At 41.6% G+C, this 24,749-nt stretch overlaps 1 protein-coding gene across 7 annotated transcripts in view; it reads left to right on the top strand.

Annotated features, from left to right (window-relative positions):
* The window catches only part of CRACD (capping protein inhibiting regulator of actin dynamics), a 125,177-nt gene that overhangs the window by 85,479 nt on the left and 14,949 nt on the right, over positions 1-24,749 (top strand). For 6 of the 7 annotated variants that reach the window (XM_040555231.1, XM_040555236.1, XM_040555235.1 and 3 more), the window contains 3 exons: positions 12,304-12,439; positions 21,539-21,703; positions 24,017-24,085. In XM_040555231.1, coding sequence (XP_040411165.1) covers positions 12,304-12,439; positions 21,539-21,703; positions 24,017-24,085 — 370 coding nt within the window. The remainder of the gene's footprint in view (positions 1-12,303; positions 12,440-21,538; positions 21,704-24,016; positions 24,086-24,749) is intronic. The other variant, XM_040555234.1, reaches the window with a different exon arrangement.

Here is a 24,749-nt window from a genome sequence, read left to right as displayed (position 1 = left end):
ATAAAGGTATTAAAATTAAGTCCCTAGTGGAATAAATCAGTTTGCATGATGTAAATCACAGGGATGATCAAATATGGAGGGTCCCAAGTCTCAAGTGGGATGTTTCTTTCTGCGCAGGTGATTCATGAGAGCTACTTCTGCATTAGCCTGCTAGAAATTCTCTCTCGCAGAACTCTTCTTTCCCTGTCAGGCTTCATGGTACAAATGTAGGTGGGATTTGATAACAATTTTCAGTTTGCAGGTAGCATCTGCCACATTTACCCATCCCACAACATGCATAGATGTTCAGTGCGGTGCATTAAAGCACTTTTGGGAGCTTAGCTTGGCCAGCTTTTTCAGTTTTCAGCAGTGTGGCTTTCATCCATTTTTTTTTGCCTGTAGTATAACTTCAAATGTTTATGAATTAAATGCAGAGATAAGCTATTTAAGTAAACTAACATACACAGTTGTTTACAAGTTGTCTGCCAGTAAATGCATTACCATACCTTTCATTATTCATACAGAAATGAACCAAAGGGAATATAAATAACTAGTAGTGTATTTATATATAACTAAATTCCTGAATAGTTTTATAAACTCCTCTGCTTCAAACTCTTTAAGAATGTAGAAAGATGGCATGTTTAAAAATACTAGTAATAAAAGTTCCAATTTTGAAAAAAAAAAAAAAAAAAAGGGGGGGGGGATGTTTACATTTCCTGAATGGAGCTACATTTCTTAATTAGCCTGTAAAGTACATTGATTTGTTGTTTGCAGATATTTCACGTGGAGTTTTTGTTTAGGGGAGGAGAGATTTGCTGTTTTGAAAAGATAAGTAAGCTGCTTCAGGAAGGTAAAAACAAGAAAAGAAGTAAGTGTAGGCTAAATAAGACATCAATATCGCTTCTGAGACCTAAGCTAGTATTTCACTGCATGCTGTATTGGCTTACAGGCCTGCTCAGAGCAAGTGCCTGAATCTCTAATGGAGAATGCACCAACCAGGTGATGCAGACACACCATGAGAAATTCAGGTAATCTGCATGCGGTGTAGCTTCACCAGCTGAGTTGGAAGCAGGCTGGGAGCTCCGCCTGTCCATCCCTTCTCACAGCAACTTCTTGGACTCATCGGATGCAAATAACACTCTTGGTAACCTGATGTATGCACTCTTCAACCCCTATATTCATCTGTGTTGTTTTGCAGTTCCCAGGCAGGAGGTTTGTTACTGCAATGTGTCTTGCCCTGACTTCTGAGAGACTGGAATTCCTTTGCCTACTCTTATATTGCCCTTCTCAAGTTTACAAAGTTAAAACTGTATCCATTAACTTTCTGTCCTAAGCATAAGAGCTAGGAGATAGAAGTGCTTATTACATGACAAGTTAAATCGCATTTGTGGTGCTTCACTGAAGTCTCTAGAAGCTTCTGTTCTGAGACTGTCAGACATTTTATAACATTTAGTATTTGTTGTATTATTTTTCGTGAAGGACACTAAGCAAGCATTGTGAGGAAAGATCTGAAAAGTTTGTGGTTCTGGGTTAACGTGCAGAGGCAGCTGGGGAATTACATTTTACTTGTAGAGGCTATGGCAATGCCTTTACTTGGGCTGAGTGCAATATTCCAAAGGACGTGGCAATAACCTGTCAGCTCTGTAAAACTCAAGTGTGGCAATATTGATCTTCCAGGGAAAAGTCTCCTGGGAATCTTCAGTCTGTTGAATGTGCCCGGCCATGAAATTCGGCCTCTTTATTTGTAAATCCCCATCAAATTCCCCATAATCCCCATAAAACTGTTCTCACATCACCTTCATAGAGTCATCTTAATTAAGTAGGAATTACTGAAAGATCTCAATTCTTTCTGTATGCTGTGGAGTACTGCCTGTGAAGAAGAAGGTGTGACAGATTTATTGTCTTGTAAACAACTTTGCCTAGTTTTTGCTGAACCTTAGTCAGCAAGAACCGCTGTTGGGACTGGACCTGAATCACCTAGCTCTTTGCCCTAATAGAGCTGTGCAGAACTGCGCAGCAGTTAGTGCTCACCTAATGAATTCAGCTCCTTTTCTGCTTGTGGGGACTGTGTGCATAAGCAGTGTGGTTTCTGGGAATGTATTAGCTTCGTGAAAATGTCGCATTTTGGCAAACAACCTTGCTGTTTGCTTTTCAAGGTGTATCCCTGTTGCACTTAATCAGATAATTCAGTGATCGTGTAATTGCATTATTTCACATCCATGACTGTGGAAGCCATAAGCATTCCCTTGCAAATATGAAGCTTGTTTTCTGACAGTCTTACTGGTAGAACTTCAGAATTATCTTTCCTTGAGAATTGTCCTGACATCTTGTCAGGACACTTCAAATCTGGAGATGTGAACTGGACATTTGCAGGACCTAAGGAAAATCTTCGTGTACTTTTGGTGATATTTGCCCAGTGTCTGCACTTGAAGACATGCTTCATGTAGATTTAAGGCTTAAGGCAAGTATTTTGCACAGGTTTCATCATTAGACCATATAGATAAGCAAAATAAGCAATAAAGGGTTTATGGACCAGAGCTGGGGCAGGGAGCACGCTGTGTTCCCATGCTGTGTCAGGAGTTTTATGGCTTGTGACTGGAAGTTCCCAGGAGGGACACCCTAGGGTGATAAACTGGGACACACAGCCAAGATGCAGTGCGAGCCAAGGCCATACATCTGCACAGAGCTGCAAGCTGCGTGAGTGGCAGGCTCCTGAGAGGAGCAGAAATCTCCCTAATTTCTCCTGACAATCCAGCTGCCAGCACCAGGGGTAAATCTCTCTGTTCAAAAAGAGCAGAGGAAGGTCTGGGGAGAGGACAAAAAGTGTGTTTTATTGTTGTCGTAGGAGACCTTCAGTTAGCAATTTGCTAAAGATAATTTTTGTCGGAGTTCTTGTGGGTTGGGCCATGTCAGTGGTCACTTACACCTACATCCAAATGCTACAGACAGTCTGAAGGTAGAAAGGTGCTGGTGGCTTCATCCCAGTCAGCAGCTTTTTGTAGTGCAAATTTGGCTCCTCTCTACTTCAGAGAGGCCAAGGGCAGTGATGGAAAGAACGCCAGTGATGGACACACAGGGTGTCTACACAGCACAACTCTTCTAGAAACTTGATCACTACTGGCCTTATTCAACTTATTTTGAGAGGGAAAATAATCTGATCAAGATTTGATCAGTCAGTTCAGTTGTGGTATCTTAGTCAATTCCAGACAGCTGTTATTATTTACCTAAGAGGTATTTGACCTGTAAAGGATAAATTTTAACTTTACGTTACTTTTCAATTTTGTGCCTGAATGGGCACAAATGGCACAAGCACAAATTTTCAAGTAGAGAAAGGACAGGAAGCATAGAGATATCTACATGGATAAATCGTGATCTCTTTGATGGACTGAAATTTAAGAAAGAAGCCCACAGTAAGTAGGAACAAGTGATGAGTTCCAGAGTGATGTAAAGGATAAGGAGAAGTCATTTCATAGATTCTTTACTGATGGACTGAGGACTAAGCAAAGAGTAATTTTACAATGTTTACAATTTCCATTGTAAACAAGGAGGGAATGATGGCAACAACTGATGCCAAGAAAGCCACAATGATTCAGTCCCTTTTTAACCTTTATCTTCAGTACAAAAAGCAAAAAAAAAGGAAGAAAAAAAAAGGGAGGGGAGCAGCACTAATTGGGCTTTCAGTATTGTCTGTTTTTAGCCTATGTGAACTTTGTTCCTATGAGTGCAGTTTATATTGAGTTTGTGCATACACAGATAGCAGGAATATCACAGCTTTGAGAGAGTAAGTCCTCCAAATAAAATGCAGGTTCTTCTGGCGGGTGCAGAATGGGACCTGTATTCTTGTGCTTGTTCTCACAGAAGTTAGAGATAGGAGAGGCTTGTTCAGTGCTCAGCCACCCTTTCTGTGCTTGTTCCCAGCTGGCAATTTCCTTAAAAGAAAACAAAATTATTCATCTGGCTTTGTAAACAGTGTGCTCAGCTTGGGAATTTCTGCAGGTAATTGTGGTCTTCTCCTCCAATAGCAGAGTATTATATAAGTTAGGTCTAGGGTGTGATACCATTTATTCACTGTTACTCATCTCTCATATCTCCATTTTAGCATCTGAATATTTAATTATAATTTTGCATTTCATGTGAATGAGAACAACTCATCTGCGTCAAATGTGGCCTTGGTTACTAACTGCTGATCAATGGCGTTCACTCTTGTTGTCATAGAGACTGACTTGAAAAATTAATGTAATTGTATTTTCCTCATTTCTCAAGTGACTCTTTATTATTGCTCAGGTAATTACTTGGCATGTACTTTAAAATAATATTGATTGACTGGTGATTGACTGGTGATTGATTAAATAAGGCAAAAACTAATGATTGGGAGAACCTGTTCTGTCTCTTTCTGGACTTGATGTTGCCTCTTGAGCAAGCCAAGCCCCTGCTCTGATGTTCACCTTGCAGCTCACATTTCCACAACATTTTGATGGGTGATGCAGTTAACATGGGAGGTACTCTTCACATAACTTTGGGGGGGATAGTGAAAGAAGTAGGACAAGCACTGTCATCGTCTTTTCTTAGTGTTGACCTTTACTACCTGTTCAGACCAGATTTGGTGCAGGTGACAGTCACCAGGACACAAAGGTTCATGTTCCTGCTCCAGGCCACTCCAGGGATTTCATCCCAAGGTCAGGCAGTCTGTATTCGGCGTGTCGTTTAGGCAGACTCTTCAGACATACCAAAGTACTTGTAGGCATGCAGTCTGTCCCCAAATTTCCAGAAGCAGCTCATGATATTTTCAGATTTTCATAAAGTAAAGTTTTGCTTCTACCTCCAACTCAAATTTGTAAGCCTAATATATAAGCTTTTAATGGCTGTGTATTTTTTTCCCTGCATGACTATTAGAGCATTTGATCTCATGAAAATGATTCACCAACAGCTCAGCTGTTGAATTTCTAAATTTGAGAGTGGGGAGGAGAGAAACCCAACAACCTATAACTGCTAATTTAGAGGAATCTGCTTTTGTCAAAATAGGAAGAATAAGAAAACTTTAATGTATTGGTTTATTAGCTCTTAGTATATTTATACATTCATAAATCCCTATGACATGAAGGTGCTGACTAAACGTGAAAATAACCAGACTCTGGACAGTCACAAGCTCTTGTGTTTTGGGTGCAGTAGAGTGTCCCAGTTCCTTCTTGGACAATTCCTGCCACTGTTTTGACACATTTCCATCAGGATGTAGCAGTGGGCAGCTCTGTATGAAGCAATCTAGACTATCAGTTAAAAACTGATCTCTACCTACTAGCACCTTCAAAGAGCTCCCAAAATGCCTTCCCTCTGTCATATCCATTTTTTGTTGATTGGGCAATTTTTCTTTTCTTATTAGCCTGATTACTCCAATTGGCTTTTGTCAGTTTCCTGATTTCCCTTGTGAGTGTTTTCCTGTCTCCAGTGGGATGCCTGGGAGTAGTGGTGCTTGGTGTGCACCTTCTCCTGGAGCCTTCATGTTAGCAGCACTCTGACACCTCAGAAGACACCTCTGTCTTCTTTTTCCTTATCTTTCATCCTCAGCCCTGATCATGACTAGTTTAGAATTACCGAGGTGAAAAATAGAACTACTTCTACTCTGGTCTTCACCTCTTCCATCACGTACACTGCCCTGCTGCCCTGGGCCCAGTCCCACAGTACCTAAGCAAGGATAGCAGGGACAGATTGTGGGATGGTGGCCAAGTTGAACCAGTGTGCAGATAAGGCAATATCTGGATGATAGGACAGGTTCCAGGCTGAGCCAGGAAATCAGTTTGTAGGTCAGGATCAGGTCCAGTGATCACCAGGCAGGTAGGCCCCCAGTGAGAGGGCAGGATAAGCCAGGAAGTCAGTCTGCAAACTGAGGTGTGGATCAAGGGCCTTCGTGGCCAGACATGGCTGTGGCTGAGCTGGAGCCAGCACTCCTCCAGCACAGCTCAGGCAGCAACCAAAGCCCCCAGGTGTGATCACAAATATTGCTCCCAGACCCCATGTGTGTAGGTAGAGGTCCCAGGTGAGGCTGGTCAGGGATGTTAACGCTTATGAGGGCATTCAGGGCCCTGATGCTTCTCAAGATTAATTTCTGTGCCCTTACTGCTCAAGATGTTGGTTACATTAGTAGCATGTATTAATGATGCATCAGCTACTCAAAACTAGTCTCGATCCCTACTTTTAAGGAATAATTTATGGTAAGTTCATAGGTTACAGGTCTCCTGGTGACACCATGCTGAAGCTTTGTGTAGCATAATGTTGCACGATGCCTTTTGAAATGAGCAGGGCTACTTAAACAGACACCGTAAAAACAGGTCCTCGACATCAGTGGGACTCTGGTGGGTTATACTAACGGGATTGTGCAGTTTCCTCAGAGTTTGTGTCCTGAGGTTCAGCAGCTTTTGAAGGTGACATGGACACATCTTTAGACTGAGCAGAGAAATGATCCCTAAGTTGACTTTATGAGAAAGAATCCTTCAACTACCCTGCTGAAATATCTCCCTCTTGGCTGTTCAGCTTGCAAGGAACGTGTTTATGGGCTTGTTAAAACAGTGGAGTAACATGCAGTCTAAGCACAGTTGTAACTCACAGCCCTTGCAGCACAGACAATATTCCCCATCCAGGCATTATTTAGAACTAAAACTCACATTCCAGCACAACGTAAACAGATGAAAGAAAATAGCTAAAAATACGGCTCAGTATTACAGTCTATTTTCATCTATTAAAGTATTAATGCATCTCTGGAATGACTAAAAAATGCAATTTGTGTTTTTTATCTCTAGCTGCCCTGGGGACATTCATGAGAGAGGAAAGGAGTTGGAATCAGATTTCTTTTTTTAAAACAAAGCATTAAGTAAAGGCAAGCTATTGCTGTGCCTGTCATTTCCTTGTAGCACTGTTCTGGGAGGTGACTCTCAGATGTTTTTGAAGGGATTATATTAAGGGTCAATACCTGGCTAAAACACATTTGTTCTTACTTTAAAAATTCACAAAGTATACAGAGTTGAAAATGGCCATATGTTAAAAAGTTGGTGGTTCGTTCTGTGGAACTGGTTTCTATCGGAAATCTGGAAGAGTGGAAGTCATGAGACTGTTTTTGAGTCAGTCTCTATGAACAGGGAAGAACAGAACACCGCCTTCTTTCCCTTATTTTCCAATTTCTATTTCTAACTTCTTAATATCAGAGTGGGAGGAACATTTATGAGATGCTGAAGAGGCAATTGGTGATACGAGGTTTCTGTACCACAGTAACGCATTGATGCACGATTATGCAAGAGCTGAGAGCTGAGTGTTAACCTGCTGGCAAAACTTTCTGAAGATTGCACATTTGTCTTTGAGAAGAAAAGTAGCTCCAGAGGAAATGAGGTAAACTTAGCCTTGTATTCTGTGCAGCATTACCCCTGTATATACCCTGGTGTACTTAAAAGGTTCAGTCCCACAGCAGTATAAACGGATCGAAGTCCAGGCTACAGTCATCCGACTCTTTCCAGCAGCTCTCTGGGCACGCCTCCCCCAGCTGGCACAGGTGCTTGTGCCAATCTCCACTCAGCCAAACCAGGAAATTGTGAGGGTTTTTTTGTTGTTTGTTTTCTCTAGTTATTTATTCACCCAAATCAGTTCTTTCAATTGTTTCACATGAACCACTAAGCAGGCACAAAAGAGGTGACAGGAACGCATGGGGAGGAAGGTAAAAGGAGAAAGGGTAATACCTCACCCAGTCCTTGTGTGGAGGAGCTAGACCTGATGTAAGATCCCATCCTAAACAGACACAGGTGCGTAGCCAGGGATGACTTATGGGCATCTGAAGAAAAATCTCTGTCTGTTTTCATGGAGGAGAAGTAAGACTTTTCTTGTAGGCTCAGGGTGGTCCTATTCTGCCATGAAGCATTCGTTTCACATTTCCTGGTTTCTTAGCGATCAGACACCTCAGCAAGAGTGAGTAATGGAAAGAGGATTTACTGCACAGAGTTTTTTGCAAGTCAAATTCATGTATAGATACATTAGGTTTATGATGCTATCAACATATATGTTATCTGTTTTACCTGTGGTTTTCTGGGATTCTTCCAGAAGTCTAAAATACTATCAGAAGTTGTTCTCCCTTTCCAGAGGAATGATTTAACTCAGCACTGAGTTAAACAGAGAGTCTGAGAAACATATTCATTTTGAGCTGAAGAAAGCTAGTTAGGGACAAAATGCACCTGAGGCAACTGTTTTTATAATTAAATATAGCGAGACCTGGATTCAGAGCCCATGTTATGGTCAAGTCCTCATCCGTGGTTAAGATGCGCTGTGGTCCTCCATATCTTGCTCTCTTCCCCCCTATTTGACAGTTCTGTCCTCATTAGTTGTAGAAGTCCTGTGGAGTGGTTGGGACTGCTGGACCCTCTTGGGGTACCCTCAAGATAAAGGCATATTCTGGTATATTCTTTGTGCCAAAGGCCATGTGTATCAAAGAACCCCTAGTACGTTCTCAAAATGTAGCAGGTATTTCATCCTAACAATCAAAAGGTGAAAACTGTGCTCTTAGTTTTGCTGAGAAGTTGAATATTCTTTTCATGTCTTCGGGAATCTGAAGGGGGACAAAGCTGTAGCAAAGAAAACTTTGAGAATGAATGAAATTTACATTCAAACTTTGCTCCAACTATATGAAAATGACTTTTGAAAATTTGTGTATTGGAAGTGAAACTGGAGCACAATACTTAGGTAGTAACCCATCTTCAGAAATCAAGTCTTTAAGGATTTGCTATACGTGCTTTGTATTTTGGAATAGCTCATCCGTAATTTATTTAATTCAGTCAGGTGTTTAGAAGTGAGTCAGATTGTGATTCAATTATTTTCAGCACAAACAGCCTCAGAAGTGTCACTGTCAGTGTTATCAACACAAGTGCTTATAAATTGATGCCCCTGTTTTCCCAGATCTCTTGGAAGTGATACAGCAGTTGGGAACTGAGCAACAACTTCAACTGGCTCCAGCTATAACCCGTGCCTCTGACACACAGGGAATCTATCCAGAGCTGTTTCTGGTGTACACACGGCTTTTAATTGAAGGGAGGGCTTTCTGTACTAGTCTGTAGATGTGGATTGAGAGGATCCAATTGTGTAAAGGCTTCTGAGAAAGTCTTCGGAGATAAGAATGGTAGTACCAGTGAAGGAAGCTCAATTATTCCTATTGTATGATGACTTCAAAGGAATTCAGTCTTTCTGACAGTAGAACATGAGGAGAGTGGGGAAAAAAGGGTGGAAAAAGGACCTTTGTGATCTAATCTGTCAAACTCACAGCTGGGAGGATTTGAAAGGACCATAGGCTCCAAGTGAATAAAATAAGAGACCTTTCAGAAAGTTGAAGTAGCCTAGAAATTGCCTTAAATGCTATTTAGACTCACCTGTAAAAGAAACTGGGTTACTACAATGTATGAATATGCTTTTTCCAATGTGCTTTAGCCTAGATAGACATTTAAGAAAAAAAAATGAAGCCATTTTACTGATTATTGGAGATGGGGCTGCCAAAATTTCTCAGATATGCAGTTCTGAAATGTCCAGTATTTGGATTTGGATATCCCCTGGTTTTGAGGGGATACAGTAACGAGAGGTCCTGCGTTAATTCACTGTGGAGTTTCATGAAACTGTTTCACATGTTCTGACAATTTGGAGTATGTTTGTTTTGGTAGTGAGTTAAAAACGAAAGTTTTCAAAATACAAGTTTGGCATCAGCTCTATAAAACCAAAATGTGCTGCTGAAGTTTGGACCTGCTAGTGACCCCACTTCAGTTCAAAGGGGAGAGTATAGAGATAAACGTAACGGTTTTAATTTCAAGTGTGCAGCAACAAAACTTCTCTGTAAAGAGAACGCCAGCCCACTGGTCAGTCAAAGGGCAGAAGTGCCAGATGCACAAGGAGCAGCTGTGGGACAAAGCTGGAAGTGTCTGTGCCACAGCACAGCTAGAAGAGTCTTTGAGAGAGGATCCTGTGGGGAGCACAGTATGAACTGGGCTGTGCGTCTTCAGCAGATCTCTCTGCTCTAAGGTAAACTATAAATTCCCATGGCCTTGCCTTCTGCACATACCAACCCACGCAAATGAAGGAGCGGTTGGCACGGGTCAGTTTGTCAAAATTTGCATCTTCCCCTCAGTTTTGGTCACAGAGGGAGCTCTGTGAATACACAGACTTTTACTCTGTTGAAGGCAGTGCTGGAGCTTTCAGTTCAAACTTGCCGAAATGGTTGTATTAAAAACCAGCTCCCAGTGAGCTTCATGTCACACCGCTCATCTTGCAAGCCGGACCTTCTAGGATTTTGTCGCTGGTTAAGGGGCATTTCAAAAACTCTGGTTGATGGGCTGCTTCCTGGGTGGCCAAGGAAGCTTTCTGTCATGTATTCCAAGGCCATGCAGTGTTCCCATAGCTCTGTGTATGGGCTGAGTCAGGATGATTCAGTCCAGACCCTTTTTAGAAGAAGGTTTAAAAATATACTGTTCTGGTTTCCTCTAATAAAAGGTGTCTAAAATAAGGTGTATTACCCTTAGTAGGCAATCAACTTGTGGTTTTTATTTAAAATAAATAAATAAATAAATCTAGAATAAAATACAGCATCAGTTAAATGTTTTCCCTCTTTGATGGCTAAAAATGCTGTGAAATGTTGAATAGCTCTTTGCTTGATTGTGCTTGATTGCATGCTGGTTTGTTTTAAATGAAGCGTGTTGTTCAAATATTACTTTTGGATTAAAAATAATTTTACAGTTGAGTATGCTTGTGTGGAGGATGAAGTGATATAGCGAGCTCTGTGTCTTCTCCCCAAAACCTTGGATGATTTATTTTAAATGCAAACTTATTCTATATATAAACTAGAGAGACAGAGAGGTTATGGGGAGCTCTTTTTTCTGTTATTGTCAGGTTATCTGTAAGAAATTTTGTTAGAAAAGTCAATAATATCTTATAATTTAACCAATTATATGGGTTATTTTAATCGTATATAAAATTCATACTTGGTAAGAAAGATTATCATTTTTATTTTTAAAAAAGTTCACGCCACTGGGGGGAGGGGGAGAGATGAATATGTGTTAAATACTTTCCAGAGGTATTTTTCAAATTATGAATAGAACTATTCTGAACACTTTATAAACTACAGGCACATTTTTAGATGGAGAAAAAGAGAAATATACAGATTTTCTTAAACATGTAAGGGTTTAGTTTTTCATGATGTTTTACTTACCCCTCTCTCTGGAAGGATCCACCTTCCTTGATTTTGCTGAATAATTTCTTTTATAATGTTTCCTAACATATTTAAAAGGTTGTCTTGGTTAGGTTGGTATAAAAAAAAGTTTTGTTTTTCCTTCTCTGGACTGTAAATTTACTGAAGCTGTAAATGGCTTCTGTAGAGTTGCCAATAGGTTATTAAAAAGAGATCTAAGGCCTCTCAGTTGTTCAGTTCCTTCTGCTGTGACTTTCGTCATGTTTGTATTTCACTGGCTTCCTAGTTACCATCAAATATTCTAGGCTGGACAAAATGCAATTTTCAAACTCAAATATTTTCCCCCAAGCTGCCCCCAAAAAACTAAAATAACTCAGAGCATCCTTTAAAAGAAAAAAAAAAAATCTCACTTTTCTTGAAGAGCCTTTAAAATCTCTAGTAAATTAAAACACTTTTGGTTTAATCCCTTTGCCTGTGGATTTACAGCAGCCATATAAGTAGGTCATTTGTGATGCACTCCCTTCCTTGGCATTTGGGCTCCTCGCCCATAGGTATGTCTCACTGTTTGTTGCCAATCAAACCCACCTAATATGTTTTGTGTAATTCAGTGGGTTGAGGATAACATTTCATTGTCAGTGTGACCACGCTCATGGTGATAGAAATGGGTACGTAATGAGCTCAACAGTGTATTACCTCCTTCTGTGTTTGAGTGCTTACTTTTGCTTTGGACCTGCTGTCTGTATTTTGAACCTTAGTCCGGCTAAGCAGTTATTTTATATATTTTTAATTATAATATTTTTTTTAAATATGGAGTCTGGTAATGTATGCATCATCATCTACCCTGTATCCTAAAAGTTCTATTTAGCCCTGGGCCTTCTAAGGAAAATTGATTGAACTTTTTCAACCTTCCTATTAAAAACTTCTCACTTAATGTTCTTCCAAGGAGGAAAACTGCACACAAAGGAATCATTAATCTTTTGATAACAGAAAATGTTTGGATATCTCTCTTCTGAGAACGTTCAAAGCTCTCATATGGACAGGAGGGAGGGAAAATCTGTACAGCTGTGCAGCTATGATATGAAGGGCCACTCTCATAAATTGATTGTTGTACTTATTACCTGTTTTTCCAGGTCTTCCCATTATTATATGGGCAGTCGAGCTTTCTCCCATGACAGTATTTTTATACCTGATGGGAGAACAGAGAGCGAACAGACCGTCCAAGCAATGTCACAGGAGAACGTTTTAGGAAAAGTCAAAACACTGCAGGTAAGAAATTACAAGTGGGGGAAAATTAATTTAAAGTGTGGTGGAAAATGTTTTCTGGAGCTCCAGAACATGTTAAGTGTGAATAAAGGTGGGTTGCTTGTTCAGTGGCCTGGGGGCTGTTTCTCAGCCATGTAAGTTGTCTGGCCAACAGCCACATTGACAATTTGGATAACCTGCAGAAGGTCTAGGTTCTGGTCTTGAAAGGTACGACAGGGACGCTGCAAGCAAACCTGCATACATGTCTGCATCTTGTGGAACTCATATGAATTGAACTCATGGTGTTAGCATGTCTGATCCTTATGTCTGAGACCTACAGATGTGGCACTGAGTGGAAAAATAATAATAAGAATTGGGGTTCAGGTGACAATGAATGACATACAAAGTGAGACTTCTTAGCAAAGCTCATTTCATTATTGTTTTGTACTTACTGCATTTTTCCTCAGTCTTTTCCTCCCTGGTCTTTGAGTGGTTCTCAGGAAAGGCAGATACATTTAACTCTCCAAAGCAAACAGTCGATTCGTAGCTACATACCCAATTCAGTTGGGTATTTGCTTTGAAAGAGCTTCACATGACCTGCTTTCCCTTGCTTTCCAGAATTCTGTCCCATTAGTGCTCTACCTAATTTTTTGCTTTACTTGTTTTTTATGTCTGTAAGATTCAAGCTTATGCTTATCTAGACCTTGACAGAGCTGTCCTTCAGAAGCACCTCTCAGTTTATTGCTCGGGATTGCTGGCACGCTCTGTCAAAGCGCTGGTAAATTTTTAATGATGTGTGAGTGTCATTACCCTGTAGACAACAAGTAAAATAGTAGTGACTTCTTTTACCTCCACAGCACCCAGTCTGGATCCATCTTTCCTGGTGAGGGAGATATCTTGCATGGTAGGCTAAGGAGACTTCCAGGATGTAATTGTTCCTTTTTCCTGCACAGTGCTATCAGCTGACACAGCACCGAGTGGCGCTGACTGTGCTGACTATGGATAAACTTTGAAGCAGAAACCACACTAGGACAGCTCCAATTTCTCTGTGCTGTTTTTTCAGCTTAAATTTCCCCGGGTCAGGTAGAATCAACGCACACTACTTGCTGGGCTAGAAGTCATCATATTTTAAATGACTACTGGCTCTGGGCAAAGATGTGAGGTAGCTGGAACTGACCTGCAGAATGCTTGAGTGTCCTTGGGACACAAAGACCACTGACTTCAGCAGGGAGCTGTGCCCTCCCTACCTGTTGAATCTGTTGTCTGGGCTTCAGTATGTTAGCTTTTCTCTGAATACCTTTTCTTCTTGCAACTCAGCCTGGAACAACATCCCTGATGCAGTTTTTCCCACTCTGCTGGTAATGGTGACATCCAGAGTCAACCCATGCAAACAGAAAGAAAATGCATAATATATTGTAAATGACTCTTTCAGCTATTTACATCTTATGCAGAAGTTATGTATCAATCTAAATGTCCATGGATATTTTTCTTTTTCATAACCCTACACAAAGGTTCCTTATAAATGAGCCTGGGGGCCACATCCTGCATCTGTAAAATCTGCTGTCCAGGACATGACTGTCCTCATTTCCCCAACCATGATTTCCACAGCTGTTCCCTGAATTTTAGGACAAGATCATGCCAAAATCCTGTTGCATGTTTTTAGGTTGACCTTAGGGTTGGGTCCCAGGTCTAACCAGTTAATTCTGAAGGTTTTATGCAGTTACCACCTCGCACCTCATCTTTTTTTTTTTTTGCATGGCAAAATGCTCCTTGGTAAAGGAGTGTTGCCAGGATTCAGAGCCCAGTGCTGACTCTGAACTTGCCATATTCTAAGTAGAGACCAAAAGCTCTGTAGATTTTATCCATTTTCAGGAATTTGTGGATGGAGATACAGTAAAGGTTCTCGAAACGTTATTTCCCCATTCTCACCTTTTGCATTTCTGCCATCTCTGGAGTCTTGATGAACCCACAAAAAATGGTGCAAGACTGGTTCAATGTATCAGCCTGGGCAGGTGGCCAGAGCGTGCACTGGTTCGGTTTCTTATTGTAGAAATTATTCCTGCTTGATTGTGTGTTCAAGGTAAACTGGTTCTTTCTGGAACAGCTCTCATTTCTTTTTATTGATTTTCAGATTGGCAGCATTCATCTTATCAGGCTCTCCATAAACAGATTTGGTCATGTTCTAAGGTTTTACTGCGTCCTGGAAGCCTGGCTGAGAAAAGCCTGGCTTCTTTTTAACGTCAGATAGGCTTTGTGTATCCTGAAGCTGCTACTTTGTGTTGGTTAAGCCATCTATTGTTGTAAAAGCAGTCTTTTCCTCCTACTTTGGATCTGCTGAGGTTTACCATTACCTAGTTTCTAAGATGCAGTGTAAAAAGCCAGCATGAACCTGCCCCCACAGAGCTCCGGTACCCTGTTACTGATAATGCATTTAGCTCCTCAGGGACTGGTGCTCTGCTTCTTGTGCAAGGCTGTGAATGAGACCTCAGGAGTGGTTAAAGCCTAAATCTAGTGGTGTATCAGGGCAAGTCTGAAAGAAACTCTGGGAGCTTGTCTTTATGGGCTTGCCTTTCATAGGCTGGTGTTTTATTTTTCCTTTCTTCAAGGTATGTTAGATCAACCTCCTCACATTTTGCAGCTGTGATTGTTGTTCTTGCTGCTGCTATTTGCCAGAAAAGGTTAAAAAAAAAAAAAAAAAAATGAGCAAAGGACAGTTCTTGTTTCAGAACCACCAGAAGCTTCACCAAGTAAAATGGAAGCTTGGTTTGAGTGTTTTGATCTTGGTGCATCTGTGCCACTATCTCCCCTTTGCTGCACAAATGCTGCAGCGTGGCACTGCTGCAGACAGGAGGACAGCTTGTTCTCTGCCTCCTGCCTTCACTGAGCGTACCTTGGGTCATCTGGCATCCCGCAGGCAGCGGCGGTTGGCTGCAAGAAATGCTAAAGGTTGAGTATAGTTTATGGCTTATTGCATCTAGGAGCTGCTGGGCTATATTTTTTCTGTTTCATGTGGCCATGTGCTTTAAAACAAACAAATCATCTGCTGTAAAACACCATTTATTGCACCGTGCTTAATTATGACAAAAACATGTTTTGGGAATCCAGACTTCTTGGTCAAATTCTGATTTATTTTTTTCTTTTTGCTGTCAGACCTGATGGCTGTTCACTTTTGGAACCCTTTCTTGTAGTCATTAACATATCATAGCTAATGATCAAGCCAGTGTTTCCCCTGCTGTGCATTGCACATCTGCATTCTGCCAGACGTTCCCATTGCTCTTTGTGTTTTATATTGTCCAGATCTCAACAAGGCTACAAAGCTGCTTGTTAAACCTCAGAGCTATTATCGTTTAACTTGATGCTCTTCGTTTTATGGAACTGGGAATGAGTTTTCACTGAGTGACTGCCCAGCTTTGTATTTCTTACAATTCATTTCATTGGTGCCAATATTTTCTAGTACCGCTGCATCCTAATTATTTTCTTCAAATTTGACAGTTGTTTTCCCTTTATAAACTGAATTTATCACCTTTTCCTAATCATTCTTGTATTTCTGAGGCACACCCCCTTTTTCTTATAATCATATTACACCCTGGAAAATTAGCTTCTGTTTTCCTTTTATCTGCTTTGCTTTTAGGATCACAGAATCACATGGTTTGGGTTGGAAGGGACCTTAAAGCCCACCCAGTCCCATCCCCCTGCCATGGGCAGGGATACCTCCCACCAGACCAGGCTGCCGAAAGCCCCATCCAGCCTGGCCTTGAGCACCTCCAGGGATGGGGCACCCACAGCTTCTCTGGGCAACTTGTGCTAGTGTCTCACCACCCTCTGAGTGAAGAATTGCTTCCTCATACCTAATGTAAACCTACCCTCTTTCAGTTTAAAGCCACTACCCCTTGTCCCGTCACTCACTCCCTGACAGAGTCCCTCTTCTGCTTTCCTGCAGTCCCCCGTAGTTTTGGTGCACTGTCAGGGGAGACTCAGGTGATGAATACCACAGATCCTCTAGGTGTCTTCAGGCTTCTCCAGAAGGACTTGCTCTTAACACGTGCACATCTATAAGTGATCCATTACTACTTCATACTGAAATATTCATTTGCGTCTGGATTTGCTGCAAATACATAGGATCTCAACGGATCCTCTGCCATTTCATATACGGTTTGATTCTTTACCGTTCTTCCATTTTAGACTCCCCAAAAATCTTCCTTGAACTGTAATGTCCCAAAGCAGGCATGCTGCTCCAGCAATGGAGAGTGGAATAGTTCTTTCCCTGAGTATTATATCCAATACCTGTGGTAATAATTCTTTGTTTCCTCCCTTTCACTAGGTTTATCCTGTTAATTTTACATTTTATTTACTTGCTATAGTCTCCCATTATACCAAAATAACTTGGTGCTTTCCATTTTATTTTCTCTTGGGAAAAAAAAAAAGCGTATGTAAGGTGTTTTGCCTGTTCAGATATGCTGCAGATTTTCTTGTATGGATAAAGAGGTGGACTCATTTCCATAAAATGAACAATTAGGTAAAGAGTTTCTTCAGCCTAGGAAAGAAATGACAAGGGAGAGAATATGATAGAGATGTGTGAATTCATGAATGGAGTTGGGAAAGTGAATAGAGGACAATTACTCAGTCTGTCGCAGTGTGAGAACATAGGAGCATCAGTTGAAGCTAGTTCCATTTCCAATCCAAAACAAATATTTCTTTATGCATAGCTGGACTGTACAGCTCCTTGTCGCGCAGTGTTGTTGCCGAAATATTTATAAAAGCTCAAAAAGCAACGACACATTCATAAAAGTTCCCAAATTACTGTTGACCCAGAAGTGCTCAGATGCCACAAATCATTGGAGCATTTTTAAGAGAAATCTTTGTATGGGCTCACCCTGTTCTTATACGTTCCTGAGTCATTTGATTTTTGGGGTCACTGTGATAGACTGTAGAGGGCCAAGAGGTATTTCAGTGTTGTGACTGTTCCTAGGACAAGTACTATTGATGAACTCATGATTTCACAATAACATATAGCTACAAACCGTAACTTATTTATATCTGTGGGCATTGCAGACAGACATGAAAAACAGGTATTTGAGCTGAAGGCAAAATATCATCAGCACTTATTCTAAGAATTGTTCAAATAGAACCAGTTAAAATGGTACTATTTTATTGATTTTAAATGGAACAGAGAAAGTAGCTCTCAGGATCTGGTTTTGGATTCACCCCAGGCACAGAGCCTTAATAAGAATGATGTGGTTTCAGGGGGCTGACTCCAACATGCATGCAGGCAGGCATGTACACAGAAGAGGAGCCAAATCCGAGTGAAAGAGGAGATGCACAGCCCAATCTGGGCTCACTGCCGGTTAATATGGAAGGTTTATTCTGTGGCATTTCCTATGCAAACACAAAGAGTGCTTTGAAGGTTGAAGCTTTTTAATTCTCTGCAGGCACCAAGTAATGCAGAGCAATTTCTCTTGGGAATTTTATTTCTGAAGTCATTAATGTTAAGCTGGTGTAAAGATGTCAGTTAAACTGCATGTTATAGCAAATTATTTGGCATGAAATAAGTGGGTCTGTGTCACGGTCCAGTTACCGAGGAAGATTTTTAAATGGGATGAGTGCAAATGTTTAATTTTTTTCTAAATTCCCAATATTTCTTTGCCTTTATTAGACGAATACGTTATTTACAGCTGCAGCACTGAATATCTTAGAGCAGTGAGACCATAACCCCAGGGCTGCGGTTTTGCTAAATACTGTTCTGTTCTCACCCATCGTGGCAGCAGACCTCCTGCCCCTTGCAGCCTGTAAGGGTCTGTTCCTGCCCGTGGCAGTCAGGTCGAAGGGCCAAGGCCACGTCTCCCATCTGTAAAGCTGGCTGGCGGGCAAGGGCAAGCAGGAAGAGGAGGGGGCATCCAGTGGGCAGCAGCCCCAGCCGGGGGGTTCCTGTCCTGCAGGCACGAGGTGGTGGCAGCGGCAATGTCCCATGCGCAGCCCTGCCCCTCACTTTAATCTCAGAAAACGTGGGGATGAGATGAGCCTGTGCTGGAGCAGTTTGATGATCCGGTTCAGAAGCTCCCGTGTGTGTGTGTTTGGTCCCACCAACCCGTTTCATGGTCACGCGTGGTAGCTGTACTGTGAACGATGTCTAAGTCCCGTGGAAATACCCACCCGCCTTGGGGCTGGTAGGACTGAAGTGGAAGGTACAGACAGGAGGTGTTCGTCTCTTTCCTTCTGTTTCTGACTGATGAGACTGGGGTACAGGATGGTGATTTCTGGCTGCTGAACTACAAGCCTTTTGCACAAACCAGAAGAGACCAGGTACGTTTAACTGAGACCAATATGCATCTGTGGGCATTTCCAAGGAATATTTAAGCATCTTGTGACTGCACAATGGTAGAACAACAAAATGTCACGCCTGCAACTGCTAACAACCGGAGTTGCAAATAATCCTTCTCGGACACCCACATGCCCTCAGTAGAGGGAATTCTCAAGTAAGGAAGGGTTTATAGTTCTTCTGTGTCCATGAATATGTCTCTAACTCCCTTCTTTTCAGGGAACATGGTCTCTTTTCAATGGCCTTGAAGCTTAAATATATGTATCTCTCCATTTCTGGATTGCAATATTTGTGTTTATTCTTTCAAGTAAAATTTGTGCATTTTTTTTCTTTCAGGGATGATGCAATTTGTTTTTTTGTTTGTTTGTTTGTTTTTATAATTGACCAGGTAGAGAATGTATGTGTACGAACTTGAGAGGATAACTGCACCACAGTTACAGTACAAATACGTTTTCAAAAAGAATAAGGAGCACATTTTATGTCGTTCTTTGAAAGCAGTCAGAATAAATTTGCTTAGTGGTAACAATAAGCTATTTGAGACTTAGACATTCAGTATTCAGTATCAGTTTTGGAGATTGCAGAGTACTGAAAGCAACTGGCCAGTGGAAAACTATTAATCGAGTTTATTCTTTTTTTTTTCTCCACAAAGTCAATAAATAAATGCAAAAAAAAAAGAGCCTTCTGTCCTATAAGGAATGTGAGGGCTACTCAATTTTTTTTTCAGTCTTCAAAGTGATTTATGCAAGTCTGAGCAAATAAATCTATTTAAACTTCAAAGTAATTTAAATAACTGTGTACAGTCCAGAAATATTGGCAATATTATATTTCCTGGAAACAACAGGAAAACAGCATTTAAAAACAAATGTACATTTTTACAGCATTTTTCCTGTCTAGGAATATGACTTTAAGATGAAGCAAAGAGCAGCCTCAATTTATACAATATGTTATCAAATTAAGAATCTGTTCTGGAGCTGGTTTCTACTGGTGTCAGAGGAGCTGCAGGAACAGAGCACGGTCACAGCCTTCACACTACTGAATACAGGCATGTTTGCTCTCTCCAGCTCCCATTTGCACAGCGGAAACTTTTAAGACTTCAAGTCAGAGAGCTGCATTTATAACATGAAAACCTTGAAGAATTTTGTGCAACCCTTGCTATTAAATGATGGGTGCACCGGCAGTAATCTAGGTGGGAATAAACCTCCACTATACAAAACTGCCCACTGTTTCAGAATGCTGTACTAGATGAATTTAATCATTTTCCATCAAAATTCAAGTGGACATAAACTATTCTAATTCAGTAACCTGATTCTGAGGAGTCTCTGCATGTATTTTACCAGGTTTCTGTATCAAAATACTAAGGTAATGTTTTGTGGTTAATATGCGTAAAATTTAAGTCCACTGAGTGATGATGAAAGTAAGACTGCTCTGACCTGAATCCTTTTAGAGTCTACCTCCTGCTATTAAAGGGTGTCTTCCCTTGGCAGCTGTTCACCTGAGCTACGTTGATGATTCTGCGGTATGGAAATAAGACATGCCCTTGTTTTTTGTGATACCTCCTCTAATCTTCCGTATTTCTCAGTCAAACTCGTATCATGGGTCCGTGCAGGTACCTGACATTCACACTGAATGTTGCACAGTTGAATTGAGCACCACTGAGCTGTAGGTGTTTGCAGTAATGAAAGCCAGAGATGCGAGGTCTCTGGAGAATTTTCTGTCTTTGAAAGATAGTAAGGCAGGAAAATAACTACTTGCTCCCTTCCTTCCTAACTGAAAATGATTTGCTGAAATATTTCAGGAAGAAAATCTATCATTAAGTGTTCCTTACTCCTATTTATTCCTTCTTCAAGAGAATTTCTTCACTGTTACTAAAAACTTCGCTTTCAAAGACTGCATGGTACATGTGTCTGCAGTAGCCAGAGCTGCAACTTGCCCAATTCATCCCACCAGAGGATAGATATTATATGCTACTTATTTTGCTTACCTTATCCTTGATATAATTCAGGAGTACTTTCTTGTAACCCTAGAGAAAAGATTACTTCAACAAAGAAAGTAAATGATGGGAAAGCTCCTTTATCTTTTGGTTTACTGTATCTTCTGTGCATAAACTTTTCTCGTGTAAAGGCTGGTGATGGGGCAGTGCATATGAGCATGAACTTACACGAGTTTGTGCACTGTTCCTTGACAGCAAGCATCTAAAAGAAGCTGGGTTTTCTCTCCTTTGAGAATTTGCCTCCCCTAGCACAGAGTTATGCCAGATCCTTAAGATATTAAAACTTAAAACTGGTCCTCACAATTAGGATATCTTTAAAAACTACAGTTGCGTGGCATACAGGGTTTGGGGGCTAGAGAAGAAAGAAGCTGCCTTTTGGGGTAGTTTTAACTTCTCAGGGTACAGGTGGATCATGATGTTATCATTTCTTTATGGCAGTAAGGCTTGGTAATTAGCTTTTATAATCAAAGCCTTAACCTGAGACACAGATTAAGAAAACAGAAGGAATGTTGCAAAATTCACAATAAATTTGCAGAAGTTGGCAGCACTGGTGAGAGCTCAAGCTGATCACCCAAAATGAGAAGTGATGCAGTGAATTCCTGACCGTGGTCACTTTGTGGGGAGAATGGAGATGGGATGGCTGTCATGTTGCAGCAACGTGAGCCTCAAGTTAATTTTTGTTGTTGTTGTCCAGAGCCAGAAGTTGTCCTGAGTATTTCTGTGCAGCTTCCATGTGGAGAACAGGCACGTGCTAGACTTGATTTGTTTTGCTCATAATATAAATACCTTTTTTTTTTTCCTTCCTTTTGTTTTTCAGCAACAGTTGGCCAAGAATATAAAATTTGGGCAGCCTCCACAAATGACAATTTCTGGGAGGACAATGGGGGAGGCAAGTGCTAGTGTAGAAGAGGATGTATTGCTCAGTAGCCCCATGGAGACTGACACTCAGCAGGACACAGTGCTCTCAGAGAGTGGCAATAAAGTAAGCACTTTAAATCAATGTATTTTTGGCATTACGGTAGTACTACAGCAGTAAAGTTCACTGGGGAGTAACAGATGTCTCCAGTGAGGCATCGCTGAGCTCAGCGGGCTGTTGTATGGGGGTGGCATCTCTCAGCTTGTGCTTCTTGGACTGTTGCGAAGTGTGTGCTCTTGGCATCCCGAGCCAGGTCCCACAGCACCAACTTGAACGTCTGCTCTGAACCTCAGCAAAACAGGCATTGCTCACAGCGTAGCTACAAGACTGGATTTCTTCTAAGACAGAAAATGTCTTGAAATACGGCTTCTCCCCCGTGGAAAGCTGTGCACAGCAACTATGGCAAAAATGAAAATCACTCCAAAATGAGATCCATAAAACCCTTGGTCTTGGGGTAAATATCCATAGTCCTTGCAGACAGATGAAGGCAGATGTGGTGGAGAAACATTTTGAGAATGGTCCATAAGTCCAATGTCCAGTGCAATTCAAACAATTTTCCTAATTCTTCATTGATAGCAGGAACTGGAGGCATTCAGGTATCTGGAAGGGGCTTGTTCTGACAGTGAGGAAGCACAGAGAGTGACAGGAGCTCTCTGGAAATCCTCTAAGGAGAGACTGGCTCTGTGTCATGTTGTAGTGGGTGAAAGGAACATGGGGGACAAAGGGACATCCATTTCCCTGCCTGGAGGAGGCTGCCTTTGTGCCTGGGTACCCTTGGGGCAGGCACGCAGCACCCCACTGCTCATGCACCCATCAGATCCTGGAGGGGGACCAGGGCGTGAGCTCGTGGTCGCTAGTGCTAGCTCTGGCTGCATGAAAGGTACTGAGAGCAAGTGTCCTCTGCAGCTCGTGCCAAACGTACAGCAGGGAGATTCATGGCTGAGGTGGCCAAAACTCTTCATCAGCCTTCAAGTGGCAACGTAGCTCCCCATAGCACCCGGCACACCACAGAGCGCAGTGGGATCAGGGCACGTTTTGGCTGCGTACCTTGGTAGTAGGAGCAGGTTGTATTTGATGCTGGCATGCATCCTCTGCAGCCTTCCTGCTTCAAGAGACCAGAACGTCACCTGGTGACCTCCAGCTTGAAAGCACAAGTAATTCAGTCACTAAATCATGGGAGTACCCCTGGGTATTAAGGAGGGAGAGGTTCAGTCCTTACCACCTGCTCTTTCAAATCCTGTGTTTTGAAAACAGGATTAATGCTACTTCGCATAATTCTTTTTCTGAATGCTGAAGGAGTAAACATTGCTTTTACATGGAGATTGCAGTTCAAAGTGCCCAGGCAGATACCAACAAATCAATGCTGAAATGCAAGAGCACTCAGCACTTTGTTTTTCTCTTACTGTGCACTACTCACTTACCTGCTTTATCGGAGACTTCCTGGCGCATGGCAGCTTGCTTGGTTCCTGCTCACCTCTGCTGTTGGCCGTGTAACAGCTCCGTGTGTTCGTCTGCATGGGCTGGGGGCATGGGGTGGCTTCTGGCAGGAGCTGGTGGCTGGGCCCACGCAGCACTGCAATATTTCATGTGTCCTCTGCTGGCTTGTGACTGCTGGTTTTCCTCAGCAAGCTGGATCGCCAGCAGGAGTTCTAGGTTTCATTTAATTGGTGTTTGTCAAGCTGATTCTTTATACTTTGTGCTAATAACCTGTTTAGAAGGGAAGTCTGTACTTTTTCACGTGCACCTGGTGTAACAGGATGCCAGCATCCACCAGGTTATGAACTAATACTGTGATATAAGAAGAAATGTTTCTGGATGCGATGAATGCTGCTTCAGCCCCTGTGCCTTAAAATCCCCTCTGGGAGATGGCTTCAAGGGGGACAGTAGCTAAGGAGTCATAGTGACCGACAGGCTCAGATCGCAGCGGGGCCGACGTGCTTTGTGAGAAGAGGAGCCGTCAGGAGCCTTGGGTTGCAACTCGTTGCAGCAGAGGCAATGCCTCACTGGGTAGGGACCAGGTTCTTAGCTGTGGTTAGGCCTAGCTCAGGAGAAAATAAAGGTAGTATGAGCTGCCTGAAATCCTGCAAAGCTGTGCTCTTCCTTTTGATTTTGAACCTAGTTATCTCCTTAAGGAATTTTGCCTTTTGTAGTATGTAGCAGCAGCGACCGCTTCTTACAGACAGTGGTGATTGAAGGAGCAACAAAGAGAAAATTTTAGTATTTAGAAATAAGAATTGTTTATCTATCAATCCTGCAGTGACACGAAATGAAAAAATAAATGACTACTGTAACTTGCCTGATTTCACAAGTCCTTCTACCCATATTTATTAGATTCTTTATGTTTTACTATCTAGCTGTGGTAATCTTCTTGTTTTCTAGTCAACTGACGCTCCAGATCTGTTGAGAACAATGAATTTGCCCAGAGGAGGACATGAAGTGGAAGAAAAGGTACCAAAACTTTTATACTCAGTTTGCACTGAATTACTTGCTGGTTTTAGTTACTAGAAGCCTGTCAGTCAGTTTTTGCTTTAATACACGTTTCTTTGTTTCGTGATCGTCCAAGACTTTGTAAATAAGCACTCACTGAGATTGAGAAATCTGTTTCTACAGTGAGAGTTGATGGCAGAACTCAGTCTCTGCCAGTCCTGCAGCATTCCTGCATTTGATGCATTAATCACAGAGACACAATTTTCCTAAGTACTTCTACTACTTTGTTATGTCTACGTGTAATTCAATAAGTGTATGCAAAATGTTCCATCAGTTCTTAAGTAATTGGTTCCCTCATTAGCATATGTTTAACCTTGGAAGATTGCAGAGCTGTCTGGAAAACAATGTATGGGACTCTTTCCTTATAGATGTTTTCTCCCTTTTTCTTTTTATGTCTTCTTTTTCCACTGGGGTTGTGCCAAATACCAGTCTCAGGATGATGGGTCAGTGATTTATGGGAGAGGCTGTGATTACAGGCACTCTCACAGGTCTAGACATACAGCTCCACTCTGTTTATTCACACAAGTTGTTTCACTAAATCACTTTGTTTGTATTTGCAGTTTCTGAACCTAAATATTTGAAATGCAAGAGGAAAAGCACCAAAGACAGTATTTATTTATTTATT

Source organism: Cygnus olor, chromosome 4, assembly GCF_009769625.2.
Source record: "Cygnus olor isolate bCygOlo1 chromosome 4, bCygOlo1.pri.v2, whole genome shotgun sequence".
In the NCBI taxonomy this organism is placed as follows: domain Eukaryota; kingdom Metazoa; phylum Chordata; class Aves; order Anseriformes; family Anatidae; genus Cygnus; species Cygnus olor.
This window is presented reverse-complemented; position numbering and strand designations above follow the sequence as displayed.